The sequence below is a fragment of the Simochromis diagramma genome, unplaced genomic scaffold (genome assembly GCF_900408965.1).
Source record: "Simochromis diagramma unplaced genomic scaffold, fSimDia1.1 OVJJ01000483.1, whole genome shotgun sequence".
Classification (NCBI taxonomy): domain Eukaryota; kingdom Metazoa; phylum Chordata; class Actinopteri; order Cichliformes; family Cichlidae; genus Simochromis; species Simochromis diagramma.
Window position 1 is genome coordinate 1,073,499 of NW_024386835.1, and position 24,777 is coordinate 1,098,275.

The window sequence follows — 24,777 nt, forward strand, 5'->3', positions numbered from 1 at the left end:
AACAAAATTAGTTTCCACAGCTATACTATTTGAATAGAGAGTGATGAATAAGCAACTTTGCAGACAGCTTTGAAGTTCACCTCTTGAGCACAACAACACCTTTTTCTCTATCCATCGCTCATTCTTTCTCCCCTCTGTGCTACAGCTGCGGGAAGTGACAGCTTAAAAGCCCTGGTTCAGGTCAAAAGAAAGTCAGACATTAGATCAAATCAGTCCCAAAGAGAGATTTACGCCAGCTTCTGGATGTTAAACTGGAATTCACGTCCTCTCTTTTTTTGGTTTGTTGTTGTTTTTGTCTTTAGAAGATTTCTAAATTTAAACCTCAGTCGTCAGGATCCAAATATGGAGAAACGATTATCTAAAACTTAAGCGACAGAAGCCTTGCTGGCTGTTTGCTAATGCCACAATCTCTCAGTATACCCACTACTTTCACTTGATCTCCTGTGCCAAAGTGAACACCTGTAAGAAAAAAAAAATGCTGAGTGGCACACTACCTTAGCAGCAAATGATGAGCTTGGCTTTTCCAAGAGGTCCCAGAGTTTCTTCCTCTTTTCGGAACAACACGTGGTAGTAAACTCCTCTCCTTCCCTCTCCCTCATGTTCTCGGCCTCTCTTTTGAGCTCTTCGTTCATCTGCTCCTTTTTCTGGTGATACCTGGCCTGGCAGCAGGACTCAAGGTAGATCTCGTCGATGCCCCAGAAGTCCAGCTCTTGGCTGAATGAGAGCGCGCACATTTCCTCCATCATGTGCAACTTCCCAGTGCGATAGAAGTTGAGGATGGAGGTGAAGGCGCCGGGGTGTCTGTCGAAAAAGTACTCGTTGGTATCCAGGCTATAATCATCGCATATCTCCAAGATAGAGTCGTGGGTGTTGCAGTCTCGTAGTTTGCCCAGACGTGTGCGGGGCAGCCTATCCAGAGTCCTCCACAGAACTTCGTGGAGAAGACCCCCAACGTTGAGTCTCACCCGGCGGGAGTGGGTCTTGCTGCGGATGATGTCAATTGTATCCGGCGGCAGCGTGGTGCCCAACCGAGGTCCTGTTTTGATCATCTTCACTCAAGTCACTGGGTCACTTGAAAACACTGGAAGATGCAGGATGGTGGATTAAAAGAACATGGTCCTGGAGATGACCGCATCAGGGTCCCCTTTCGTTTCTTTTGCCTGACAAAAAGAAGAAGAAAAAGGGGGGGAAATTAATGTGGGTGCTGCTGAACGGGCACTGCTGGTGTCCTACAATAGCAATGTCAGGTGGTTTATCCACTCATCAGAGAACCAAATAGATATTTTAATCAGCTTTAAGAGGCACAGCCGCTTTTCTTGCTGACAAGGATGGCGGGGTGGGGGAGCGGAGTCAATGATAAACTGGATTCCACTTGCGAGCGCTGTCCGGTGCTGAAACGTCCATCACTCCCAGGACCGCCGTCTTTTCGCTGTCCACGAAATCCGGTGCTGAAACGTCTCAGCTATCAATCTCGGCCCAAAGGCACTTGTGTTAGGTGTTGTTATGAGCATACGTTGTTGAACTGTTCTCTGGAGTGATATTAAGCTGGGCTAATGCCGATTATCAACTTTGATTAAGGGCTCATAACACACTGTATCATCCTCTAAGACCATTCTGTGGACTGTCCTCACAGTAGTGCAAGGTTTTCCGGGGTTTACATAACGACAAGTTATTATCAAAAGAGGAATAATTGAGAAATAAAGTTGTTGTTTTTTTTTTACCCCTTTAGTCAAACATGCCGTGACCACTACTGACTCATTCAGCAAAACTGCATTTACATATATATTTTTAAAGTAACCCACATGAGCTGAAAGTGGAACTCGCGCATGTTGTAACGATGGCCAGCTACGCCAAACGAACAGGACACAGCATCTCGAAGTCCGCTACAAAATCACAAAGCTTATAAGACTTAAACCACAAACTAAAACAGGATCGCACACGACAAAAAAATAAACGTAACGCATACCTGTCTTCTTTATATCCCGATTCACCTCAAGGAGCGGCATCAGCAACATTTCGAGACTAAACGCGTTCAAACTTGTTACTGCTCTCCGGCTCTCCGGCTCTCTTTTGGGAGCTGATGGAGGCATCATGAGCCGCGTACCGACATGTTGAAAACTATAAGTGCTTTTTGCAGGAATCAACACATCCAGTCTTCCCTGTGCACCGCTCCGGAAGCGAATCAACAAGTAGAGCTCCTGAGAGTTAGTCGGGAATGCTCCTGGTGTGTCTCCTCCACCTGCTCACAGTGTGCGTGCGTGCTGGCCGGCGCCTTTGACTGTGAACGGGATCCTGCAGGGGCTGATTTCACTCGGGCTCCTCCAGCGGCGCAGGCTGTGTGAGTTTAACCCTCGCGGGCCCAGGCAGCGAGTAATAGCTCAGTGCATCAGTGCTTCGTGCTGGAGTGTTATAGAGCTACAAAACTCACATGTCTGGCCAGAACTGGACAAAGTATAACCTTTCACAAAGTTCATGCAGGTTAGACAATCTGTGGAGTGAGCATTAATCAAGCAACTTGTCATTCAAAGCCGATACTTGCACTCTGCACTCACATCACAATAAATAAGAGACATGCTGTAAGTACCTCTTCGATCCTTAAGTGCTTCCTAAATATTAAAATACAATATTTGACATTAGGGAAGATTGGCCAGCTACTTAACTCACTCTTGGAGAGGACAATCTGACAGTCTGGGTTTTGTGGCTTGGCCTGATGTATTGCAAAAGTTTCTCATTAATCTTCACACAATGGGCTAACATTTAAAAGACAATTACAGTGAGGTCTGCGGGAGCATTTTCCAGTCTGGATTTAAGACACAGACATCCTCTCTGCTTTTCAGATTAGGCTTTAAACTTTCATTTTTGACAGAGTATATAGTTAGGTTGGATCAGGTGACCTGGAATCACCCTTAGTTATGCTGTAATAGGCATGTGCTGTTGGGGGCTTCACCTTTTCTCACTCGCTATGTGTTTATAGACCACTCTGCATCATTAGTTATTACTTTTCTCTGGCTCTCTTCCTCCCCTCACCACAAACTGATGTGGCAGATGGCCACGCCTCCATTTGCAATAAGTGATATAACACACAAGATTGTTGTCCTTTGAAGACCTGCACAGTGCTTTACAATCTGTGACCTATCATCTCCTGCCAGTGACTGATCATTGCTTTCCAAACAGCGTAGAAATCCAAACTTCACTTCGCAAACAGCAGGCGTGTGTTAGTGTGACAGATGTGTGACTGGCTCTGTTTACAGTACAGGCAGTCCCTTCATTACACTCAGTCTCTGCAGCTGACAAAAAAGAGTGCGCATGTTTTTACTGTTTCCTCCCCCTAAATGAAGGCAATTCTCAGTGTCTTATGAGGTTTTACTGAAAAATAAAATGGTAGGTGTAGAATGGGCATCCAAAACACCCTCTCTAAAGAAGACTGACAGCAGAGGATTACAATATTATTTATATTTATTGATAAATAGCAAAGAAAAATGCAAACTTTATTACATAAATAAGAAAATATAAAATTACAAAGGACATAGAGACACTATAAACAAAGTTTTTGTGTTGAAATGTGCATACAATTGTTGTTCTTGCTCATTTTCCTAGTGAGTATTTCGAGGTTTATATCGGACAGGCAAGTCTCCTTCAGGTTGTAGCATCCCAAATCCATAACGGCTGGTATTTATTTCTGGCATCTGAGCATTTGGGTCACAAAGCTCCAAATCATAGTCAGTCAACACCATGTAAATAAACCTGTCGAGGAAAAACACAGATAAAACACAGAATTAGGGTATTGGAGCAGAAATGTAAAACTCTAGCGTGGAACGTTTTGAGGCTCTCAACGACCCTAAAGTTGTAGAGTAAAAATAAATCTAGGGCACTCACTGTCTGATGGTATTGATGGCAAACTGCTTTCCTACACAGCCATTGGTCCCTGCACCCCATGGCATAGTGTAATATTTCAGCCGCTTCCCTCCTTTATAAAAATCCTTCTTCACAGATCCGTCTTCTCTCAGAAAGCGATCGTACTTGTATTTCTGGAAAGGAAACACAGTTTTTGCAAAGCAGCTATTAGATGCAAGTAATATCAGAATAATCACTCAAATGCATTGGCATTTGTCTGACATTTATTTCTTAAGTATGCCCTGCTATGTCCTTCCCACACCCATCAGCTCATTTTCTGTTCCCATGCTCTGCTAATCCCTCGGTGGCCCACAGCTCCGGACTTGACCTCTCGCTGGGTAGCACAAGGTAAGCTTTGTGTAGGCGTTGTTTCCATGTTACATAAACAACCGCAGGTGCTAATTACACTTAACTCTGCCTTCAATGAGTCCATAAGATAATTACTGCTATTCCTGTTGGCAGCACAGGGAGATTTTCATGGATTAGAGACTGGAAACAAGACAGGAAGACAAACCTGTGGCTCGTGGTAGATCTCAGGGTCCATTTGAGGGCTGACGTAGGGAAACAAACACACTCTGTCTCCTTTTCTCAGCAGGTACCGTCGGCCATCGGCCATGGTGAGGGTCTTTTCCCGCACTACCTCTCTTGTAATGAACGGGCCGGCGGTGAGTCTCAGTGCTTCTTCCAAGGCACTATCTGAGAGGGGGTTGAAAAAGGCGCTTTCAAATAAAATGTATTATCATTATTATTATTATTAAAGAAATGGTCAGTATCTGCAGTATTTCTAAACTTTATATGATTTCTTTTGCTACTACCATCTTGCTATTAACAAACTGCAGTCATGCTCTTAAAAAGCACACCATTGTGGTGTGATGGTTAGCAGCATCGCCTCACAGCATGAAGTTGCTGGGTCCTACTTTCTCTGTTGTTTTCCTCTGTGGGATCTCTGTGGGCATACCAGCTTCCTCCCACAGTCCACAGACATGAATATCAGGTTAACTAGTGATTCTAAAATGGGCGCAAGTGTGAAATTTTGTCTTTATCTCTGTGTTAGTCCTGCGACAAACTGGTGGTCTGTCCAGGGTGTACCCTGCGTCTCACTGCTGAAATAAGCTCTAGTTGCCCTTGAATTGAATAAGTTAGAGAAAATAGATGGATGCACCTGTTAAAGGGGGTCTATTATTGTGCCATTCATTGGTGTAGTGGTTAACACATGGGCCTAATGCTTAAAGCTCTCAGGCTCAAGACTGGGAGGAGACAAATCCCTGAGAGGGTCATGTCAGGAAGAGAATCCTGTGTAAATCAAATATGTGGCTCTGTCCACTGTGGTGACTGCTTGTTAATAGTGGGCAGCCACATGAGGCTTTTATTTATTTTCTTTTTCTGTGTGCTGCACAGTGGTACATGCTCATATTAAACATGGCTATAGATTCAAATAATCAAATCTGTGTATGTGCAACTATGTGAGCCAAAAGTTCAGAGGTCAGACTGCTCTAAACACTTTAAGACTGTTTTTTTTTCTACTTTTGGACATATATGATGCCGCCAAGAGCTAATGCCCCCACTATGGTCATCACACAGCAGTCCCTTCCACCTGCTGCTCAAACCTTTTGTTTTTGTGGGGGCAGCTAGTTTACGTAAAGGGAGGGGGACAGGAACTCAAACATCTTGTTTATGTTCCTGACACTATGATAAACCTACTGTTTACACAGGCTGGAGAAAAGCCCTTACCAAACACTGGGGTGTTCACTTGACTGTCCATGAGGGGAGTCCCTGTGGTGGTTTCCATCTGTGTGTTCTGGCTAAACTCCCTCTTTACTGCCATCAGGGCTTCAGGATTTGTCAACAAGAAGCCCAACAGCCAAAATGCAGCAGGACCAACATTACCCTGGAAACAAACAAAGACTCACATGAGGAGGATGATGATAAGGTCGCTCACTCTGGCGTTGCATAGTGACAGCGCAGGTGGTTATTTGGTAACGGCAAATAAAAACATCACACGGCAACCTGAGTACTTACACAACCTTCTGTTGAAGTGATAACAAGCCATTATTTTTATTGAAATATAAGTTTCATTAAAACAAAAAACGTAATGAATTTGCACTGCTGGAAAATAATAAAATAAGAATGTCTGGGATGAGAAGAGCCACTGTCTGGATTGTCTCACTATTGGCAGAGGCACAGTGCAGTAATGGTTTACTTAAAAAGGAAAGCCATTGGAAACCTGAGGTCCCCTGCCATCTGCTTGCTTCCAAGGACAGGACACTGAAGCTATTCAGTTTTATAGCAAACTATGGTGCTATTATCTTAGGGGGAAAACATAACATAGTGAATAAATTATCACAAAATTGGCTGTTAGTTTATTGGAAATACACTAATAAGACTATTAATGATCACTTTACCAAACATAAGCATCTCTGATGACAGCACTTGTGTATCCTTTAAAAAGATTTGTCGCCAGGACACATCTGGCCCATGTATCACAGTCCTAAGTGTGGAAGAGCTTTCCCAGACACAAATATTTTCTTTATATTTAAAGTCATTGGCGTGACTTTGTGCTGAACAAAAGGGGGGGGGGGGGGTGTCAAGATCTCAGTCTAAAAAAAGAAAGAAATCTGGGCAAATTCCTAGATGAATATGGTATAGGTATTATAGGTAATTACTGAAATGAGTAAAGAAAATCAACAGCTTATTTATGCAATATAATTTTAGGGGGGGTATATTGGTTGGGTCTGATTAATGACCCAACCACCCTGGAAATTACGCCACTGTTTAAAGTTAAGATGTTTTGGCTTCTTAACATACCATTTGTTGTTGCTGCATTAACTGTTGAGCAAATCCTGACCACATTTTTCAAATGTGTTTGATTTTTCTTTTTTGAGTCACTTGAAAATGTGTTCATGAGTGTTATGAATCAAACAGAAACAAAACAGGTTGACATAAAACAGCAAATGGCTTATTGTATAGGCCAAAACACATATATGATAAATCTTTCATGAAATAAACTTTCCAGCGGGGCTGTGAGAAAGACTCTGAGTCAAAGTCCAGCTTCAAGGAGTTAAGATCAGCTCACTAGCCCAGCTTTACTTTTTGTTTTACAAATATGAAATTTTATTTTTTTATATGTACACGCTACTTGATAACAAACACATGCACTAATTATTTTCATACTGACTCTTGAATAAAACTAACCTCAGCAGTTAATCAGTCATATCTAATACTGCGACAGCACTGAAAAGTGCACTCAGCTTCTGTACCATTATCTGTCTCATAGTGCTTAATCCTTGTAATCTGTAGTGAACAGCACCCTCATGTGCCAAAGAAGAGTATTTCAGTCCCGCCTAAATAAAGTTTTTTTGGACACAAAAGGCACAGTTAATTAATTTTGAGTGAGCTCTAGTGTAATCACCAAAAAAGCCCTCGTTTGTACAAACAGGTCAACATTTCTAGGTTGTCTCACTCACCTGTGTGGCCCAGAGTTGCATCAGTATAGCCCTGTTCTGCATCTCTGCATCGGTTCCATCTTCCTGCAGAAACTGCCTGTAGGCATGCAGCCAAGGGCTGGACCCCGAATCGTCAGTCAGACCTGCTGGAGCCAGAAGCTCCCAGAGTTTGTTTTGAACACTCTGAGCTGTCTTCTTCTCCTCTGTTACACACACATAAACATCATTAAGTGAGTGAATGAACCACGGATGTTACCAAATATAAACAGACGAGGTCACAGTAAATGTCACTGGGCAAGATGCCAGACAAAAATACGCTATTGCATACGTGCACAAAAGTACGCACTAATATTTTAACTGGCTGCCTCTGCTATTTTTGTAATGGGTGGAACGGATGGAATTGTACACAATAACGAGGGCCAAGTCCTGAGGCGACAGGCTCTGTGTTGTGATAATGAAGTAAGTTATCAGCGGAGTGACATCGCAGCATATGTGATGACGAAGGTTTTAGAAACACAAAGTCCTAGACACTATGTAAGCACGTGAGTAAGCAATCCCCACCATGGTAACCATAAAACAAATCTATGGGAGCAGTCAGTGGTGATGTCAAACCACATTAACCGAGACATGATGTAAACAGTGACGTCAAGCAACACTCTCATCTGACTCATGACTTCATGCTTCTTTTAGTGTTCATTTAGTAAAAGTTAACCACAAAACTCAACCCAAAACTAAATTTACATGTTTTTTTTCTCCAGACAGTAATGTTCTTTATCCATCTGGAAGATTTTCATCCAGGTTTCATTTTGAGATGTGCACCTTCTCTTGAATATAATGGAATAGCACTCATCTTGTGGTGCCCAATATGCCATAAAGGTTTATTTATTTAAATATCTCACAATCATGACTCAATTACTCCAAAGCAAAATCCACAAACCTTGGTGCAAGCAGTCACATGCGGGAGCTATGTTTACAGAGCTACAGCCTGTGGAAGGAAGCGTACGTCTACCTGTGACATATTTACAGCTTCCCTCTTGACTGAAGGACCATTATTTTGCTCGTGGGTGTAGCTCAGTAAACAGTAAATAGTTCCTAGATGAAACAGCTTACAACAAGGTTTGTAATTATTTTTGAGTGGCAAGATTTCTGCAGTGTCATCTAATTATGCTTACGGGAAGGCTGGCACCTCTACAGCCAATCAACTAAAAGTGCTCCTTTGATTTTGAAGTTCATCTCTTTACCTTGCCTGAGAGTGCCCCTTGCCATTTTGACTAGAAGACCATCAAACTTCTTGTACTCCTCGTAGACACTCAAAGGGTCTATGGGGTTGTTGTTCTGTTCTCCTCCAAACAGCGTCAGGTACCCCGCCCTGCACGGAAAGAAGAAACACAAAACGTGTGAGTGTGTGGGCGATGAGAAGATAACCAGCACATGACACAGTTTTAAATGGTACTTTTCCATTTAGTCCCCATGACACAGTAAAGATCCCCATAGCTTTCATTTTTAAAACAACCTTTGACTCACATCAGCCAAAAATGTTCAACCGGAAAAGTGACCCACAAACATTTTTATGACACAGCGTGGTCATCCTACATTTTTGTTGCTGGGTTTACAAACAGATGACCACAGGATGGATCGGTGTGTAAACTGTTTGGTCGGAAGCTTTTGACATTCTTCTTTTGACATAGTTAACAGCATTAGTGCGCGTGTGTGGGTGGATGAGGCTTTTTCATACCTAAATAACAAGCTGTAAGAGAAATTAAATAGTCCCTCCTCTTTCCAGTCTTTCTGGTTCTGGGTCGTCTTTGCTTTCATCAAGGCTCGCAGGTTTCTGCTCATGGCGCTGTTAAGAGTGGCCAAGTTCATTCCCACAAAGTGCCTGTAGACATAAACCATTAAAGAAAAGGTTAAACGCCATTCTGCAGAGGGTTAGTCTTGCAAATCAGCTGACAATAATTGATTGTTAAAAACATCGAACATTATTTTAAAACGAAAACAAAAATTGATTGAGCTAATTAATAAAGGCAGGGTAATTAGAAAAATGGATGACGCAATCTGAAGAAGCACAGTGCCCAAAAATTCACCTATGACGCTGAAAGATTTTCTCCACCCTTCAATGAAAAAATGTGCATGCCGGTTAGACCTAAAATAGATTTCCAAGTATGTGCTGCTGTTGCTCTACAGGAATATCCTCAGTGTTAGTACTTAGAAAACCTTAACCAGTGAATTTCCAAGAAGATTCTCACTTCCCAAATAACATAAAAATGAAATTGAAAATTTAAAGAAAGTGATTTTTGCTATTGCTTCAGTACCTTTTCATGATTTCGTTTGATTTAGCCTGCTGGCTATACGGGAGGCGCAGTCTGAAGATCCTGTCCATCAGCACCTGCGCGTAACGTGTGAAGTCCAGGGAATCGGAGTCACCCAGGACTGTGTCGTAGGAGTGTGGATCCAGGAGCATCGTCACATAGCGGCCAGCAACTCGCACCTGGAGCGCCAAAAGCGGACACTGAGTAAATGATCTTAAAACATCTGTATATGCTTTAGAAAATGCACTGAACAGATGGCAGTGCTCCTTAAGTGCTCTGAATGACTCCAACGTAAAAAGATCCCGCTACATGGAAAATTACTTAAAAGTATATTTAAAACAAACAAACAAAACTATGAAATTTTCGTTTTATATCAGGATAAAATCACAGTTCCTTATGCATCTAAACTTGAATATGTAAATGCATATAATATAACTCACAGTGAAAACGTCACCATGCTTCATCTTCATGCGATTTATGAACTTGGATGCATCTTTTCCAAATTCAAGTGCATGACCTAACCACGGGATAGCTCCTTTGTCTAAAGGTGGTTCCCCCTTGGATCTAAAGGGAATAAAATAAAAGAAATTGTGCATTGAATCTAATGTTTACAAAAGCATGTTGCAACAGTTATATGTGACTCATTTCCTCCTCACAGCAAATTGAGCTGGAATCTTTTTTTATTATTATCATTTTCTTTTTTATTTAGTCTTCCACATCCGTTTGAATTTGTAGCGAAAACTGATCTTTAGCTCATGAATGTAGCCTACTATGGAGGGAAAAAGCACAAATAGCATTAAGTGGAATTAGCTGAAAAGTCACAACTACATCATAGATTTTGTCGCTCGTAATTCACCAAAGCAAAACAAAAGCCAGTGAGGTGTGACGCTCAGAGTTGTTTAAGCACACAGCTTAACAGCATTCCTCAAACCGGAGCAGGGAAAAGCCCCACTAAGAAACAGATTCGCTCCTGGTCAATCCCCAATAATTCAAGCCGGGTTTTAGTAACACTTCACGGGGATTGCGCGTTAAAATTCAGATATTAAAGAAAACACGACTTCACAATAGCACGTCATTCATTTATAAACAAAACATGTGGATGAATGAGTTACTTACCTCCATCTGTTTGTTAGAATAAAAATGAGTAGGACGAGCAGGAGGATGGTCCAGATCATCTCGCGTTGTTACGTCTGCGCTCGCTCGGAGTGTCACTGGAGCACCCTGAGACCTCACACTGCATTTATACCAACCCGTTGCTCAACCCCAGTCATAACAGTGTCATTGTTAACTCCCATGCCATTATCCGCTGTATATTTGATGGCGTCATCACAACAAAAAGAAAAAAAGTCTCTTGTCTAAACTGTGACCCAGTGACACGAGGGACTCGAACGTCATTCGTCTCGTTTGCGTTAGGACCAGGTTTTGCACGTCTCTCAGACACTCCCAAAGAATAATAAGAAAGACAAAAAAAGTAAGGTGACCCTAAAAGCCTGAACAAGCTTTGTTTCTTATTCACTTATGGAAAGAAAAATGTAAGAGGTGTGGGAAGGTGGAAAAAGTGGTAAGCAGTGCTTCATATCAGGTGCCAAAACCTGTTTGGTCCACATGAAATTTAACACTGAAAGTGACGTTTCCATTAAGGCTCGCTTCTTCTTTTTTTAAATTAAGGTTCACATAAGAACTGAAAACATTTTTCTGGTTTATTTTTCCTCCTCGGGAATATCCCTTGAGTGTGTGTAGTTCCTGCTTCTTGGAGTCTTACACACTTCTTTGGAGGTTAACAGAAATCTGCCAGCAAGAACCAGATTGTAGCTGAATGCTGTAACTCTCCTTGAGTCACTCATGCATGCAGTTGTTTTCTTTAAGTAATGTTTCATCATGTCTCTTCTTGTGTTGTGCTCAGGTCAGCACGTTGACTGTGAAAGATAAAGAAAGGAAGGTGAACACCCCAATCGAGAGCGCTTGAAGCAGTGTTACCCCTCTCCCCCTTACTAGGTGCACTTACCATAACAACTTGAAAACCCTAGGTGACTTCCTTTTATAGTTAATGCATTCAAAACATTCCCAGGAAACGTGACCTGACTTTGACCTTGAGGTCAAGGTCACTGAGATTCAAACGCATAAGATATACTTATGGTATCAATTTACAAATCCTGTCGCCTTGTTCCCAAATTCACAAACTTAGGTTTCCACAACACCCACCTCATCGGTGAAGTGACAGCAATCAGCCTTTTACAGCTGAGGGGTAAAAAACATTTTCCTGTCCTGTGTTTGGGATAAGAGTGGACTGAGACAACTGGTGCAAATGGTGCGAAGAATGACTAAATCAAGTGATAATATGAGTGAGCTTTTATTAGTGGATACATTTAATTTGAGGGGTACAGCCTCAACCTTCAGCAGGATTCTGAACAGTAATATGACAGGTGAACAACCTTTAGGAAAACTGTAAAAACCATCAAACCTGCAGATCACGACAGCTTCTTGGTGAATTACAAAGTAAAATTGCTTGGCATGCTTGAGCGGAGAACTTGTTTTAAAAAAAAAAAAGTATTCAATTGCTAAATATAAATAAAATCATTTTAACCTGGGCTCAATTTAAATTCACAACTGAAATGCTGGGTGTAACTTAGGAGAGCTCCTTGTCTTCCTTTTCATCCCCCTGCGTGTTAGACATTCCTCGTGACTCATGGACATCCTCAGGAGTTTGGCCAAACACCGCCCCGGTCCGCTTGAGGAGGTAAACGCCAGCATGTAAACCCCCGACATTGACCCAAACAGTGTGCAGCTTCCTCCACAGCCCTCCCATCCTCGATATAGCCTGGAGACGACATAAATCCCATGAAGGCAAACTAACAAATTAGACATTTGTTTTATGTAAATTATAGACAAACAGTGAATGAAAGTGGGTTTTTTTTTTATCGTGACGGAGCAAAGTTAAACCCACATTACTTAAACATCTGAGGGATTATTTAGACATCAATTCAAGACAAATTCAACCGGAAAAATCATTCATTAAGTAGAACGACCATAAAGACTTTTTTAAACTTGAAGAGCAGCGTAAACATATAAAACATGAGCCTTTTTTTTTAAACAGCTAAAGGATAGCAGTGGTGAAACAAACAAGCAGAACTGGCTTTTTCCAGTTTGGTGGCATTAATCATTTATGATTGAGTAAAGCTGGGAATTTACCACACACTATTTTATTCACTGCGTTAGAAAGGTTAATTCCTGTTACCCTTCAAACCTTTTTAGGTTAAAAAAAAGTTCACTGCAGTACTGCTCGGTTTGAAAATGTGATATTTTAGGAGAGGAGGATTTTTTTAAACTACACTGTACAACTAACAACAATCTATTGTTACATACAATGTTGAATTGTTAACACAATACATAAACATTGCAAAATCATCTGTTTTAACTCAACCCTACAATGTAAATCCGACACCTTCTCCCCGCTGCATTCAACTTTTTCAGGGCATGTCAGCAGTGCAGGAAGCGAGAACCGGTTCCCAGTAATTTAGTCCCTTGGAATTCTAAGTCTGACTGCCTATTCATCCCGGTCATGTGCCGGAGGAGGAAAATAGTGGTGGATATGGATACAGTGTGGATATTACTTTTTATCTTAAAAGGTCGACAGCATTTTAGACAAAAAAAGGCCATCTGCATTGTGCTGCAAACTTTGGCTCTTTGTGAGCACACAAACGCTAAGCTAGCCAAGAACCCAGAGTGATGTTAAAGATGAGTGAATGCTGACCCCAGCCCAGCAGCCAGACCCTAAAGTTCAAGAAAAGTAGTGATGAGCAGTCAGGCTGAAGCCTTCATTTCTACTTGTTCACGTTTCTAAAGTAGAATCTCCGTGGCGATCGCTTTGAAGATTTGTGTTGGTGTGTGGGACTCAGGTTTATACTGTTAAATGGTAATTATGAGACGATGCGTTTCAGGTCATTTTACAAAGAAAAGTGAAAATAATATAATGAGTAGTATTACTAATTCCTCTCCCTTGGGAATAATTAAGTACCGTACTGCATTACTTTTAAGAAAGCGTTGTGTATAATATTTGAAATAATTACTTATTTGACAGGGCGATTGTGGCTCAAGAGTCGGCAGTTCGTCTTTTAATCAGAAGGTTGCCGGTTCGAGCCCCGGCTCCAACAGTCTCAGTTGTTGTGTCCTTGGGCAACACCACCTACTGGTGGTGGTCAGAGGGCCCGGTGGCGCCAGTGTCCGGCAGCCTCGCCTCTGTCGCCTCTGCCCCAGGGCAGCTGTGGCTACAATGTAGCTTGCCATCACCAGTGTGTGAATGTGTGAATGACTGAATGTAGTGTAAAGCGCTTTGGGGTCCTTAGGGACTGAGTAAAGCGCTATACAAATACAGGCCATTTACCATTTAATGACCCCAACGCTGATCACAGAAAAGAGGGGAAATAGCTCCAACATGAACAAACATCTGACCCACAGCATGCAATTAATTTGCACAAATGTGAGGTCTTTGATAAGCTGCTTAGTGATGGTGGTGACTCTCAAGTGGAGCCAATGAGAAATGAATAGGAATCAGTGAGAGAATCCATATAGAGTGATATCGACAAGGGAAGCAGAAGCGCTAAATTCTTATCAATTCCCATCCCTGAGTGTGGGTCTATAATAATGATCAGTCAGTCCACCACTTTAGCTTTAGACTAAAATATTTTAGCTGCTGATTGGATTGCAGGTTTTCCACAGACACACATTGTTCATATTGATTTCAGTGACTGTAGTATTGGTATTACTTTTTTTTTTTAGCTCAACTAAATTAGAATTTGTTTACAGAAAACACAAGTGCATGCTCTGTTGGGGTCTCTCACACACACACACACACACACACACACACACACACACACACACACACACACACACACACAGAGATAACAGTGTTGCTAAACAAAGTCTCAGCAAAAGGGAGATAACAGCTGAATTCTTCCTAAAATCTGTCATCACATTTTAATCTTTTTTTTCTTTTACACATTCTGAGCAGTACGACTTGCACACTATGGGCTCGTGATCAGGCTCATGACTACTGAGGAGGCGGAGTCAAAAGGAAACCTAATGACAATCATGAATCATCACATTTTGGCTTTGATGTGTTGAGTGTATAAGAAAAAATGGTGAGGATGCACCCCTAGGGCAACATAGTGAAGCAAGAACGTGTTAAAATGCCATTAACCTTCACCCACTGTGATAGTTCAGTTAAAAAAAAAATCCATCAGCCAACAAATTAGGCCACGATCACTGCACTGCAGCCCCATCAGGGACTTTACGCCCTTCCACACAGAGCAAATACCTGGTACTGAGCATATTCCCTGACTGTCCTTGTAGCTACGTTTAGCAAGTTTTTACTCATTTTTAACTTGTTCCTGTAATTCCTCCTATTGATCTACATCAACATACATAAAGAAGATATTTGGGATAATTTCTGACAGCTTTGGAGACTCATGATTTATAATTGGGACAAATGTAAAGTTCATGCAGATCAGAGATATTATTAAAGAAGTAAAAGTCAATGTAACTGAAGCAGTCCTGGAGAAACTGAACATATTTCTCCAACCAGACTGGGCTCAAAATCTCTTCTGCACAGAGTTTTACTATGAAATAAAAATAACACGTTTCATCACTGGACATACTAAAACACACATGTAACTTTGTGGTTTCAGTGTGGGCTGTGGCCTCAGGTTTGAACATACTTTCTCATACACTGTTTAATGTGTTAAGGTTTAGGGGATTATTTCCTGTTGATGATGTTTTTGGTACAATATTTATCCTCTTATTTTTACAAACTCTGAATATAATGTGGCCTTCTCTTTACCAGAAATATCAAGTACTGTCTTACTTGCAGAAATCTGACAGCAAGTAATACAATAAGAAAATGGGATTAAAAGAGGCTCTGGTTAGTTTGTGAGGCTTGCGCAACTAGCTGGGAACTTCAAAACAGAAAAGGCGTAAAATCTGACAGCATCAATTTTAAAACTGCACCATGGCGACAACTTACATATTTACAAACACCCCACGTATTGGCTAAACCTCGACACACCTCCATCTCAAACTCACTGCAAAACAATAAATAATAAATGGGTGTAGATGCAACGCAGGACAACCTTCCTCAGGTGGAGCATGTGACTTATGTGTATTGTTCTACAGTACTACGAACGCATGCCTGCCCTGACGTCAGAGACAAAGCATCAGAGGTTGCTCAGGGTGCAACTGATCCTGAGCTACATCCAGCAAATAGGTACAACAGTGATTTGTTAAGCTGGTGTGTCTACCACTTCTGTGTCGGGGTGATTTACACAAATGACTGTAATAGCCGTACCATTGAAAAATGAAAAAATAAAAGCCTAGTTAGCAGGAACATCACAAAATGCAAATTAAAGACATTCTGAATGACTTTTTTCCAAGTAAATTCAGCAGGTTAAAGCAAGCAACCAAGGTCTGCATCAAGATTTAAGGAAATATGATGTGGAAACATCATCTGACATGAATTACTGGAAAGTTCAAAGCAAGATAAAACTTGTGGCACTGTGGATTTTTTTTGTCTTTCTCCTGTACTGATTTCAACTTCCTTGGAAACTTTCATAAGAATATATACCCAGATATGCATTATCTGCAACATTAACATGGCTACCTTGGCAAAGCACTTCTTGTCCTGGGTTAAGAGGACAGCCTTTCCCGAACCTGGTCTGCACACACGAGCCATTTCCCTGAGACATAAGGGGTACAGGTCCCAGTTCTTCTTCTTGGAACCCATCCTTTTAAGAAAACAGAAAAAAACCACCATCACACAGCTACTTTAATGCTTTGCTTTAAAGTGGGTTTCATGCCTCATCTTCCATGTGCATTTTTGTTATACTGTGATCTAAATTTCTGATTTCAATCTAATTCTAAGTGTTGAACAGCAAAGGCATTAAAAAAAACCCACACATACACTTATAGCATTCAAAATCTAGATACAGGAAACAAATCTTCTAGTGTTGATGGTTATGGTACCTCTTGCCAAATGGCATATCAGTGATGATAATATCAACAGAGCTGGTCCTTATTGGTAAGCTGCACAGATCCCACTGCACTGTGTCAATAGGCAATCCAGATATTCTGTTTGAAGCCGGAGAGAGATTACATCATTATGGGGATCATCAACCACATGTACTGCGTTCAGTCTCATTCTCTGTGTGTTCACTCTCACCTGCCCTTGTCGGCCCTGCGTTTCTGGATGTGACATATATTGTTGACTGTGCGGTTAACTGCCATGTCATTGTTGTCGCCAGCAATGTAGAATGAACTGCTGAATTCAATTGCACCCTGAAGAGAAGAAAAACAATACACAATTAGTGGCCTGTAGTTTATTGTTATTTGGATCTTGAGGCTATCGCTGAATAATTCTGCCTTCCGCAGAGTCTCCGGAAGACATATTTGTTAATCTCCACCTTTAGCAGTATCCAGGTTGTGTGATCAATATCGCAGTAATAGCAAGGTTGCAGAATGTGGTGCTTGGATGGCAATATACAAGAGATAATTTATAGACTGCTGCAGGCTCAAATCACTCGACTCAGAAAACAAAAACAATATTTGAAGTGTGCAATCTATAGTTTCTTAATCAAGCCAATTCTTTTATGGGTACCCACGAGAATTGATCTAACTGTGTGGAAGCACTGACTTGTACACTTTTCACTGTGTAGTGCAAAATTATCTACTCTTTCTTATAAAAACTGATGTAGTTGAAGGTCATTATCAGGGTCACGATAAGCTGTGTCTCACCTCCAGTGGTATAGCTCCAGTCCCACACATAGGGTCAAGTATTACATCGGATGCCTGAGGTTTACACAGCCTGTCAACAGACAAGGAAACGAACAACGTATTTCATAAGCATTTCATCTTATATCACATTTACCTCTCATATGCTTCTTTGTAACAATATTACACGCTTCAGATGCTCCAACTCAGCAGTCAGACATAAAGTCAGCACATACAACTACTCATTTAACTCCTTCCATCAGCCTGCTGCTACAGGGTCCCTGCATCCAGGACCCAAACGGCCAAGAAATCATTCATCTTAACTGCTATTAATATGATTAACAGCTCATAATGGAATTTTATAAATTTTCCTTTTCAAACCGATGTTTTAATCTTGCTGTGTGCTGTCTTATTTGTTTTATTTTTATACACTGAAAGCAAAGTTTAAGACAAATTTCCACTGCTTTGCAATAAACAATGTTTTCTGATTCTGTGGGACAACCTGACAGAAATTATTTTGTACAGTTGAAATGTTTTGTGTTATAAAGGTTTTATACACACTGTCAAGATACTTTCCAAAGGGACCGAGAGCAATGATGGATAAATATTTAAAGAAACCGTTCAGTGTTCATGTAATCCCACCTTCAAAACAACTAATCTAACCCTACATTCCTGTGCTTCTCAGATTTTCACCTTTTTCCAAATTAGGAAGGAATTCCTGTGAATTTCACGTGCTAATGTGCTTTTATGGTGGTAATGTGGGATTAAAACACAGGGATAAGAACAAACAAGCTCTTGTTATAACATACCACTGTGCCATTTGCAGATTATTTTGCTTTGCCAGACTTCCTATTTTATGTATACAGTGATCAGTGGTTAATTCTTTCCTTTTTCTCCTCCCCATCCATTTCAGGGTCACGGTTGGGCTGGAGCCCATCAAAGCTGTCATGGAGGGGATGTACACCCTGTACAGGTCACCAATCTACCACAGGGCTCACACAGAGAGAAAGACTCCACGTGGAGGATGGTAGCCGGTGGTTCAAAAACCAGGACTATCTTGCTGTGAGGCGATGATGGCAACCACCATCAATAACTTAACCTTACAACAGAAATTAAAATGTGCATAATTTTATGTGTGAAAGCAGCCACCAGACCACAAGTTTTTCCCAACTTGAAGTGTAAATGTTCACAGTTTGAAATTCATTTATCCAAATATTATTATGTTATGTGTGCATGCTTTATTTAACTGGCAATAGAAGAGTCACCAACATGCTGATGACGCCCAAACCACACAATTGTAAATGTATGCAAAGAGAAGTCCAAATATTCAAGTGAATATCACCGTCTCTGTTTCAAAGGCTTAAGAATTTAGAATCTATTGTCTCTCATTCTTATCTTTAAGGAAAATGTGAGTTAGAAGGACAGTTCATTGTGTTTTGTTACACGTTCAAATAAAGGCTGACGTATGACTAGGAGACACATCGCAACACAGAGGAATTCCTCTTAGTATAATAGAGTATGGTTGGACATGCCTGCATTTCAACAGGGTGCCAAGAATGACTGCCTCACCACCCACCTGTCGGAGTCCTTCACTAACCTCATTAGTATCAACACAACAATCATCACTTTTTAACAGAAAGATTTTGGAGCCTCAGTCATATCTATGAAACTGGAATCGGACACTATGCCAAACAGTGAACGTGCACCACTGTTTACTACACATCTGCAAAATAAAGAAATTAAAAGGCTGCAGGCAAACAGACTAAACATTTTTCCCATCTCTCAGTTTTGACGTAGTTGAAATAAATAGAAAAATTATGATAATAGAAATAATAATAATAAGGAAAGTGAATAAACAAGCAAGCAAAATAAAAACATGAACAACAGACAGACAGAATGTATACAGCTCGTCTTGGAAGAGCAGGTGTGCTTGGCACAACAGAGCATTCAGATCATAATTCTGGTTGCCTGACAGGTTAACAACAACAAAACGAACAAAGTCTATCCGTGAAGCTGGATTTAAAAAACAAGAGTTTAAAAGTTAAAGCTTTTAGACAATGTGCAGCGCCATCTTGTGCCAGTACAGAACTTGACATCACTAGGGTCATTGGTTGGTTGGTCAGTTGCTGCCAACAGACCTACATTAGTTTATTTTAGCTAACTAGTGACAGAACTGATAATTAACTGGAAAACAGTGAGACAAAAAAAGGATATTCTGTCAACGTTCACTCTGTCTCTGTAGCAATAAATGGTTCTTCCAGAGAATCTGCTGCTGTCTGTAAGATGTGATCAGACTGATTATATGCAATAAATCAGTCACACCCAAACAGTTTACTACATGAGCATCGCACCACCTCAGCTCAGGTAGAGGTAGAGCAGGTCATCTACTAATCTGAAGGTTTGTGGTTCGATTCCTGGCTGCTACAGTGTACATGCCAAATATCTTTGGGCAAGATACTCAACCCCAATTTGCTCCATCAGAGCGATCATCACAGTGTGAATGTTACACAAAAAGCACTTATGAAAGAAAAAGTAAATCAAGTACTTGATCAGGTGAATGAGGCACGTTGCACAAAAGCACTTTCGAGTTCTCAGCCCATTTTCCAACCCAAACATAACTAGGTTTGTTATCAGCATCTTGGCAGGAAAAACAGGTTAATGTGGTTTCATTTTTTTTTAGAAATTCTTATCTCACACTATTGTCACTGTCATCATACTAGAAGTAAGAAAAAGTGAAGTCCAACTCTATGTGAAGGAGACTTCTATAAACAGGCTAATAGATATCAGGATTCCTAATCATGCTTCAATAAGAAGCTTAGTTATGTCTGTGGTGTGATGCAGATGTAGTAGCTGCTTATGTTCTAAGCTGTTTGGGAGTGCCTGAGAAAAGAAAGACTATTTTATTGCATAAAATGGTGCTGATCACATCTTGTGGACATCGAACACTGTTGCACTCCAACTTGTTGGTCCGGTGAACCACCAGTGCAACTCACTGAAATGGGCTTTTCTCTACAAACCCGAACATTATGGCTGACAGGTGGATTTTCATTTAAGCTAGTAGAGCCTTTTAGTGCTAAGACAGAGTAAAAGTGGACAGAGTAGCCTTGTTTTATAACATAAAACTCACTGTTGCAGCCAGGGGCAGGACACAACTGACCCTCTTAAACTGCTTTTTAGTTTTAGTGTCCTTATGAGTTTCCACTGAGTTGTCAGTTCTGTCAAAAGTTAGCAAACATAAACTAACGAAAGCTTATTAGCAGCAAACAACCAACCAATAAACCCAGTGACATCATGTTCTGTCCTGGCACAAGACGGTGCTTAACATGCTCCAAAAACTTTTAAACATTTATGTATTAAGTCCAGCTTCACAGACAGAGTTCAAACTATGAGTTTGTTGGGTTTTTTTTTTTTTTAAGAGTAGGCCATCATGGTGTAAATTAGCCTTTGTACATGTAGTGTTTCATGTCCACTTCAAGCAAGTATGACAAGAAAACATTATGTGACATAAATTATTGGAAATCACATCCCATCAACTCTTGGACTCAAACAGTGCAATTGTTGTTAGAAGACTTACCTCAGCATGCCGTAGCACAAAGTGGACCGCAGGGTAGTGGGTCCAAAGTGACTGATGTTTCTCCTGTGAAGGCTCTCTTCAGTTAGTGCAATACCAATCACCATCTCCTCATTGTGTATGTTGAGTAAGACCTATAGGAGAGAAAGATTACTGATGTGTCCTGGAGCACTTTATTATGTTATATTATATCATTGTGAGTGTGCTGAAATTATTTAACGGATTAAAATACATTAATTGCAAAGTACTGTAACTGACATGTTTTACTTTGTCATATGGACTAAATTAAGAGAAACAGATCTGCAGGTCGTTAAAAATTGAAAATAACAGTTAGTAGAAGGTTTGATATAAATAAAAGCAAACTAAAAAGCTGGCAAGAAGTGGTGGAGAGTGTAATAAAGTAGTGGATTAATAGATGTGATTACCACCACATTGGTGGTGATCAGTGATTTGCAAAATGTACACATCATCTCTAATATATCTCTAATATCTTTAAGGTGCTAAAGCATTTTTCTCATCTTGTCACATGATATAAACACTTCACCTAAATGGTAAGTGTTAATTACTTTGTTACTCCCTAATATGCCTCGCAAGCTTCACTCTTTTTTGTGTGATATAATGTGATGGTGTTTACTTTGCATCTATCAATGCTGAAGCGTGCCTACCTCTATGTCAAACTTTGTCATGTCTGCTTTCCACTGGAAGAATTCTTGCACAGCTCCCCCAAAGTCTCGAGCTGCCTCATTAGAGGAAAAGCTGTGTTTGTCACCGGCCCTGTTACATGTCACGCGAAACTTGATGACTCTGGCCTCAGGCGCTGCCTCTTGCGAGTCCTGTTCGCAGGGCTCAGCGTCAGCTGTGCTATCCGCCTCCAAATGGCTTTCAGCAGCAGACACCACCTGATGTAGCTGCTGCTCAGTGTCAGCAGCAGCTACATCAGCTGTGTTCCTGTTAGGTTTCACTTTGGTGGTGTTGCCTCCTTTTCGGTGGCCTTTCTTCTTTTTAAGTGTTCCATTTAGTTTCCAAACCTCAAGGGCATTAGTCCAGGGGAGTTTGGAGGCGAGCTGCTGCAGCTCCATCAATGTCTCCTCCTGTAGAAGCCAGTGTGTTTGTTATCCTGACAATGACATGCACCTAACATCAGCATCAAGAATAAAGACGGGCCTGGTTTACCTTGGATTGTTTAAACTGGTAATGATCATATTCCTCAACGACAACAAACAGGTTGTCTACAGACCTCAGAAGATGAACCTACAGCAGGGAACGCCAAGTTAATCAGACACAATGATTTTAGATTGGTAAGCTTGAAAAAAGCAGACATAAAAACCCAACATGGCAACATTTTTACCTGGAAAAGCTTGTCAGTAGTTATAGGAAAGTATATGCGACCGCGATCTTTGCTAATTCGTGCCTCCACCCCAATTTTCTCCTTGACCTCCTCTGCAGCAGTGTGTTCAAAACCTGTGGGCACAGTCGCCCCGATGGTCACAGTAATCACGTCTCCACTTTTGGCATCCGTCTCTGAGGAAGAAGAGGTGCATGGTCCCACGGAATTGGGGCCCTGCTCTGAAGGTCCATCTTCTTCGCAGGACATATTTTAATATGAGGCCCAATCTTCAATAGACACGGATATACTTGTGTCTGTGACAATCAATATCAAGCACTGCAGCTCACCTGGAGGGAGAAATATGTGACGAAGCATTATACTATTTAAACGTCTTTTAAATAGTTAGTGGCATTAAATTAGCATGAATGTCTGTGTGTCTAACCACTGTAAGCAAAGACCTTTATTGTTACTTCTCGGGAAATAACGCTTTCAGTTAGCTGGCTAACGCTAGCTTTAAATGACTAAAAGTTGGTTTCGCGTGCAAAGCCACGAAGCGTTAGGCGCTGACACGCTTTTATATTTAACTGCTAACCCATATAAATATTTATTTATGCATCAAGCCCACCGTCTGAACACAAAAACCTTTTAAGACTAAGTTGTATTATGTTTGCTAAATGTATTAAGACCAACCTGTCACACACGAGGTAACAACATGCTGCTTCCGCTCGACAACAGCAACAGCTTCACTTTTTTCCGGTCTACATTCTTCAAAATAAAAGCATATCTTGAGCTATTAGTCCTGGGTTGAATCTCAGAAACCCCACACTGGGTTAAGAATGAAGTCAAAAAAAAGAAAGAAAAAAGAATGAAGTCACTTCAAGTCAGCAACACATTTATTTTTTTCGAAATTAACATTTAGATACATACAAAAAGTGAACAAAAATGATGTGCAACTTGAAAAAAAAATCATCAGGAACAATGCTTTAGAAATTTTATAATAGAAATCGTATAGGATTTTGACAAAAACGTACAATATAATTCAGGGCATAGAAGCACCCGCTTGTCCCCTGTACGTCAAAGTTTAAACACAAACGCGAAGCAAACCGGAAACAGAGACTGTACGCATTCAAAGTAAAATTGTAATCGTTTGGTGAACCACATAAATGAGCAAATCGATTAAATATTTAACACATTTCACATATTTCTGTTCCTTTCATATAACTAGTCGCCTACGGGGTGCCAAGAGAATTGTAATTTGGGTGTCCATATATGTGAACAGAAAAAAAGAAAAAGAAAAAGAAAGAGTTGACCCAGCAAGACCCAGCGGAGAGCCTCTTAGATTGTTGATTGTTAAAGGTCTTGTTAATACTTGGACAAATTATGACATCCTGGGCGGTATAATCATCATCTTGTATATCTGCCCCGACCTATATATGACGTCACCGCGCTGGAGACCGTGAACTATTGACAGCTGGAGCATGGAGCAAACTTGCTCCCACTAACGCAATGACTGACAGACTGAATGAGAATACCAGCTCATCTGCAGCGTCTCTTTCATATTTCAGCAGATTTACGGCACAGGCGCCTTTACCATTGTTATCATAGCAACAGAGACCAAAACCCTTTCCACAGAAACTGTGAATATTCAGGTTATGTCTATGAAGCTGTGTAATTCCTTCATATTACCACATCTTATTTACATAGTAACTTGATGTGACTGGAAGGCTTTAGTGTGAAATTGCTTTCAAACAACAATTATAGACTATTTTAAATGTTCTGCTGCAAGACTTGTTGAATAAAAATAACTATTAAGACTAATTAATGAAAATGAGTCACAGGTCATTATTTTGATTGCTAGTCAGAGAACTCAATCTACTGTGTTCTGACAAGTTATGTCGACATGGGGTTGTTTAAGCTTACTGTATTACAAAATGTAAACCTTAAGTCAATCCATAGAGGCTTTATATAAGCCGCATTACAAAGAAATATAAGCTTTGTCAAATGCTTTGTCTACTGATGATTTATTGCAGATAAATTGCTACAGTGGTTATGGAGCGTCGTTGTTAGCTGAGCATCTGCATACTAAGGTAATAATACTAATGTCAGGAAGCCAGCAGAGATCATTTTGCTCTCATAAGGTAAAGCTGACTGAAACAAAGCCTGATCCTTTATATAGCTGATATTAATAGTCATGAATGGACACATAGATAAATTATGTACAAATCATTTAAATCTCTTGCGCTGTGATATTAAGTCACAGAAACACAGAAAAGAGCTGATTCACCGACCCGAAATTGCTGTTACCCATAAAGCCAATAGGTTCTTAAAAAAGGATTAAAAATAAAAACATGTGACTGGGTTATTACATATGCACTCCTGAATCACAGTCCTCATGACACTTTATCAGTGTGTGAAGGCAACACAAATATTTAAGTAATTTGGAGGGACTGTTTTTCTATCCAAATACGCATGACT

The 24,777-nt window shown here is 40.7% G+C and overlaps 3 protein-coding genes across 5 annotated transcripts in view; all 3 read right to left on the reverse strand.

Moving 5' to 3' along the window:
* The window catches only part of LOC120731599 (potassium voltage-gated channel subfamily B member 1-like), a 40,865-nt gene extending 37,529 nt beyond the window's left edge, over window positions 1-3,336 (reverse strand). The window contains exons 1-2 of the mRNA XM_040028691.1: window positions 1,967-3,336; window positions 495-1,160 (exon numbers count right to left, since the gene is read on the reverse strand). Of these exons, the coding sequence (XP_039884625.1) occupies window positions 495-1,049 (555 nt within the window). The 5' untranslated portion in view covers window positions 1,050-1,160; window positions 1,967-3,336. The remainder of the gene's footprint in view (window positions 1-494; window positions 1,161-1,966) is intronic.
* Window positions 3,337-3,438: 102 nt separating this feature from the next.
* LOC120731601 (prostacyclin synthase-like) lies at window positions 3,439-10,882 on the reverse strand. Its single transcript, XM_040028695.1, has 10 exons — window positions 10,763-10,882; window positions 10,087-10,210; window positions 9,650-9,825; window positions 9,073-9,216; window positions 8,579-8,706; window positions 7,359-7,540; window positions 5,626-5,782; window positions 4,409-4,590; window positions 3,877-4,028; window positions 3,439-3,744 (listed from the first exon to the last, which is right to left on the reverse strand). Exons 1-10 carry the CDS (start codon window positions 10,819-10,821, stop codon window positions 3,594-3,596), a joined length of 1,455 nt encoding a protein of 484 aa, XP_039884629.1. The 5' UTR covers window positions 10,822-10,882; the 3' UTR covers window positions 3,439-3,593.
* Window positions 10,883-11,977: 1,095 nt separating this feature from the next.
* On the reverse strand, window positions 11,978-23,109 carry thumpd3 (THUMP domain containing 3). Of its 3 annotated transcripts, none has more exons than XM_040028692.1 (10): window positions 22,993-23,109; window positions 22,324-22,649; window positions 22,149-22,226; window positions 21,641-22,066; window positions 20,979-21,109; window positions 17,429-17,498; window positions 16,857-16,972; window positions 16,661-16,765; window positions 16,299-16,422; window positions 11,978-12,464 (listed from the first exon to the last, which is right to left on the reverse strand). In XM_040028692.1, the coding sequence occupies exons 2-10, from the start codon at window positions 22,567-22,569 to the stop codon at window positions 12,273-12,275; spliced, it is 1,488 nt and encodes a 495-aa protein (XP_039884626.1). In that variant the 5' UTR covers window positions 22,570-22,649; window positions 22,993-23,109; the 3' UTR covers window positions 11,978-12,272. The 3 variants fall into 3 exon arrangements, with proteins under 3 accessions (XP_039884626.1, XP_039884628.1, XP_039884627.1); XM_040028694.1 differs by having other exon boundaries at window positions 22,324-22,660; window positions 22,992-23,029; XM_040028693.1 differs by lacking the exon at window positions 22,993-23,109 and adding an exon at window positions 22,761-22,936.
* Window positions 23,110-24,777: the final 1,668 nt, after the last annotated feature.